Raw genomic sequence first — 4,428 nt, forward strand, 5'->3', positions numbered from 1 at the left:
CAAAAGTCTAATTTCCCATCATTTTTAAGTTAAATCCAAAAGTGGTTGAAATCAATTGCATGTTGCTTATAGTGATTCAAAATTCTCCACACGACCAACAATCTTCTTGCTTTATCGTAATTTTAGCTAAAACTGCGGAAAAGATGTCGATTCTCTCCAAAATGGAGGAACAATGTGACATGTGTCCACATGAGACATTCTCATTTGCCTAAGTCCTAATGCTCTCCCAACTGACTTGATATTTTGAAGAGCAATGGAGATTTATTCTTCAATACACCGATGGAGATATAGTGGCTACAACTTGCATTGGAATTGTAAGGTTCTTGCACGAGGATATGTAGCTTAAGACAGTTGTATGGGGTCTATATCCTTATACCTGTTCTCCAAGGGGAGGCAAATGAGAACTGTCCAAATCAAGCTTTTTATGGCCTTCTTGCTTGGAGTGGTGTTTCCTCTAGCAAGGGATGGTATGCTATGGATTTAGCAAGAACTTATCACTTACACCAAACTTACCACATATCTCTTGGGTGTGGGTTCTGGATTCTTGTTAAGAAGAGAGGATCATTCTTATAACCTATGCCAACATGGAAAAGTTGGTTGAATCGATGATACTTGCTGAAAGCTGTTGCGACTGCCTCATGACCAATGCTTTATTGCTAGTGGGAATTTGTCTCTCTTATACAAATTTATGTCAAGTTACAAAAGCAGATTCTTTACTCACAGAGGATTGTGGATTCTTCTTGATCTAGTGAAATGGATGGCCTACAAGTTCTTTGTGTAGTGTGTTTGAAATAGAACAATCGCTCTAGACCAAAGAGTGTTGTGCGTTTCGGCGAAAGGGCAGTCACATTTGTGACTTTTACCCTTCCGCCTACTACCGTTGTGTGCACGATTGGCTACGTGTCTCACCCGTTCTGAGGTATCCAACGAATTGAACCCAGCACCTTTGTGTAGTGTGTTTGAAATAGAACAATCGCTCTAGACCAAAGAGTGTTGTGCGTTTCGGCAAAAGGGCAATCACGTTTGTGACTTTTACCCTTCCGCCTACTACCGCTGTGTACATGTGGTATCAAAGATTTGCATTACCCAAATCTCCCTGATGCGTGTGGTCTCGAGTCTGTGGGCCCTACTATTTTTCCCCTCTACTTATAGGTACTAGTTCAATTTTTTACATTGTAATCCAATGGGGCATTTCACGCTTGCACCAAGAGACTTGGACAGGGATAGGCCTCTTGTATCCCCTTTGCAACAGGTAGGGAGTCACTCCGGCCTCTTGTATCCCCTTTGCAACAGGTAGGGAGTCACTCCGGCTTCCTTCATAGAGCCTAGCTGTCCTTTTCATGTCTTTGCGGATGCTACACCAAACAAATGTTTGAGGGTAAGCTCCTGAATTTCAGAGGGCTTTTTTGTAGCTGTGCTTTCGCCCGTGATGCTCTTCCAATGTTTATAGGTCATGGGTAGTGCCCAATTTCTGTCTGGTGTGGCATTCTTTGCCCCACTTATCTTGGGCACGATATATTACGGCTATGACCCTCCTTATTCCGTATTTATGAGTTGGAGCATATTGGGAGGAGTTGGGCAATCATGGGTCACCCTCTATATAGTTTTCACTCTTGGAGGTGCCCTTTGCAGGGCTTGTCCCCTCAAGCCTCTTCCCTTTCCCTCTCTTGTACTTTTTCTGTCCTCATCGCCCTCCTCTTGCTGCCATGCACTCGTCTTCCGCTGCACACTCATGGGTTGGGGGTGCAATCGCGTCCTCTCAACACATGGAGTGATTGCCACTGAATCCTTAAGAGTTGACACGTGCCTGAGACCTGCTGTATTGAAAGCTCTGTGCTGTGTCGGCCCACCGTAGAAACATGCAATGGCGTCCTCTCAACACAAAGAGAGATTGCCACTGAATCCTTAAAAGTTAACAAGTGCCTGAAGCCCGCTCTATTGAAAGCTCTATGCTGTGTCAGCCCATCACCAGCTCAACCGGATTCACACTCTCCACTGTCAAGCGTCATTAAAACCTTACAATCTCTGCCCTGAATTCATAAGAGTCATTCTTGGCATCCCTCTAAACAAAAGAATGATGAGAAATTTTACTGCCAGCTTCATCCTGGTTCCTTTGAGCCCTCAATTTCCAATCTCAAGGCTTCGACCCTTTCTGCATCCTCCCGCATGCCAGCTGCTGCATAGATGTTTGCCATGAGGACATAAATTCCTGCATCAGTTTTGTCTGCTTGTACTGCACGTTCAAAAGCCCATTTCCCTACATTCACATCTCCCCATTTGCAACATGCGCTCAGCAGGGCTAGCCAAACTCCAACTTTAGAGAATGATGGCAGTTTATCAAGCATTCCCACTGCCTTGTCAAGCTGCCCTAAGCGACCAAAAAGATCAACAATGCATGTAAAGTGCTCAAAATCTGGCTTTAAGCCGTATTTTGAGCCCATATCCATTAAAAATATTTGAGCATCTTCCACTAAACCCAAACGGCTACATGCAGTAAGCACACTTAATAAAGTGGTTCCATCGGGTGAGATACCATCTTCTTGCATCTGTCCAAAACAATTTAATGCTTGCCCGGCTTCCCCCTGTTTGACGAATCCTGAAATTAGTGCATTCCAAGCAATAACGTCCCGCACAGGTAAATCCTTAAGCACTTGCCATGCTCTCTCCAAAGCACCACACTTGGCATACATGTCCACAACGGCAGTACCAAGCACAATATCGTCTGTTAACAGCCCCTGTTTAGCAATATCATCATGGACTCTTTCCCCCTTGTCAACTGCTCCAATGATTCCACAAGCTTTCAAAATGCACATATATGTTACTGTATTTGGATAGAGGCCCTCCCGTTGCATCCGCTCAAAACAATTCAATGCTTGTTTGCCTTCCCCTTGCTGAGCATAGCCTGCAATCAATGCAGACCATGAAATGACATTCCTAGTGGGAAGCTCTTCAAGCACCTCTCTGGCTTTTGCAAGAGCACCACATTTGACATACATATCCACGAGGGCATTGCCAAGTGCAATACTATGCTGCAGCAGCGCTCGTTTTGTAATCTCATTATGTAGTGTTTCCCCCTTGTCAACATCCCCTATGCTACCACAAGCTTTCAAGAGGCTGATGAAGGTCACTGCATTTGGACAATGTCCTTCTTGCTGCATCCCCTCATAGCATTCCCATGCTTGCAAACCTTCACCATGTTGGGCATATCCTGAAATGAGTGTATTCCATGATACTAAATTTCTCTTTGGAAGCTCCTCAAGAACTTGTTGCGCTTTCTTCAGAGCACCACATTTAGCATACATATTCACAAGAGCAGTGCCAAGAACAATATCTGTTTCCAACAGCCGTGATTTAGCAATTTGATCATGAATTGCCTCCCCTTTGTCGATAGCGCCAATGCCGCCGCAAGCTTTCAAGATGCAAGTAAAGGTTACAGCAACCGGAGAGAGACCCTCGTGCTGCATTTGCTGAAAATAGTGAAGAGCATCCTGGCCCAAACTTCGATCAGCATAGGCCGCAATAAGAGCTGTCCAAACGAAGACATTGTTGCTCTTATGCACATCAAGCAGCTCTTTGGCTTTCGCGACAGCACCACATTTTGCATACATGGTGATGAGGGCATCCGAGCACTTCTCAAGCAACCCTCTTCTGAGAACGTCGTCATGAATTTGGGATCCTGTGCAGAGATCCTTGTTTTTGGCGCAAGCCCTAAGTAAGGCCACGAACGAAGTCATTGTTGGCCATTCTGGTGGGTCCTTTTCTAGCTGCTTGTTGTGGAAAGAGGGGACTGCGTTTTCCATCATGCCAAAGCTTCATGAGCAACACGGCCTCCAATTAAAGAGGAAGCAAAGAGGGGACTGCGTTCTGGCAAGCAGAAACTGGTGCTGCTACTGATGAGTTGGAAACATGAAACACGGAACGCGAACGGAACGGTCAAAGGGGGGAAATGGAAGGGGTCGGAAGCGGAACGGAAAAGAAAGAGGTAGCTATGCTTTAGGTTGGGTTCACACTAACCCGGCGTTAGATGGGTGCTCTTTCACCTGCCCTCATGCTACTTGTGAAAGTTCACAAGAGACGGAGGAAGGAATATTTCTTAAACTAACAGCACCTTCACCAGCTAATGGGTGTAGTCTAATGGCACCATGCTTGCTGGTTTCACCACTGGTTTGGGTTCAAGTTGCACAACCGCATCACACTTTGCAAAAAGTGCACGGAGGGCTTCCATTTCTAACGACAGGGGGAAACTCGCCCAAGGTGTGGTGGGTCTGAAAATGTTGTTCTTCTGTAACAGTGTGCCAACATGGATGCATGCACCTTGCTATTTCTTTGTCACCACCCTGTTTCAACTCGACCTTAATGGTCACAACTTACAAAGTCCCCAAAGTTAGAAAGAAGGAGTGAACATCACCTACAAAGCTCTTTGTTGAA

At 45.4% G+C, this 4,428-nt stretch overlaps 1 protein-coding gene across 1 annotated transcript; it reads right to left on the reverse strand.

Annotated features, from left to right (window-relative positions):
• Nucleotides 1-727: 727 nt before the first annotated feature.
• LOC147432203 (pentatricopeptide repeat-containing protein At2g13600-like) lies at nt 728-3,908 on the reverse strand. The gene has a single exon (XM_086492184.1). The coding sequence runs from the start codon at nt 3,801-3,803 to the stop codon at nt 2,100-2,102; it is 1,704 nt and encodes a 567-aa protein (XP_086348310.1). The 5' UTR covers nt 3,804-3,908; the 3' UTR covers nt 728-2,099.
• Between the last annotated feature and the right edge of the window lie 520 nt (nt 3,909-4,428).

The sequence above is a fragment of the Adiantum capillus-veneris genome, chromosome 20 (genome assembly GCF_014529385.1).
Source record: "Adiantum capillus-veneris isolate H3 chromosome 20, ASM1452938v2, whole genome shotgun sequence".
Lineage (NCBI taxonomy): Eukaryota > Viridiplantae > Streptophyta > Polypodiopsida > Polypodiales > Pteridaceae > Adiantum > Adiantum capillus-veneris.

Excerpts from the sequence above, each read along its gene's own strand:
- LOC147432203 (XM_086492184.1), bottom strand. The coding sequence starts at position 3,803 with ATGATGGAAAACGCAGTCCCCTCTTTCCACAACAAGCAGCTAGAAAAG.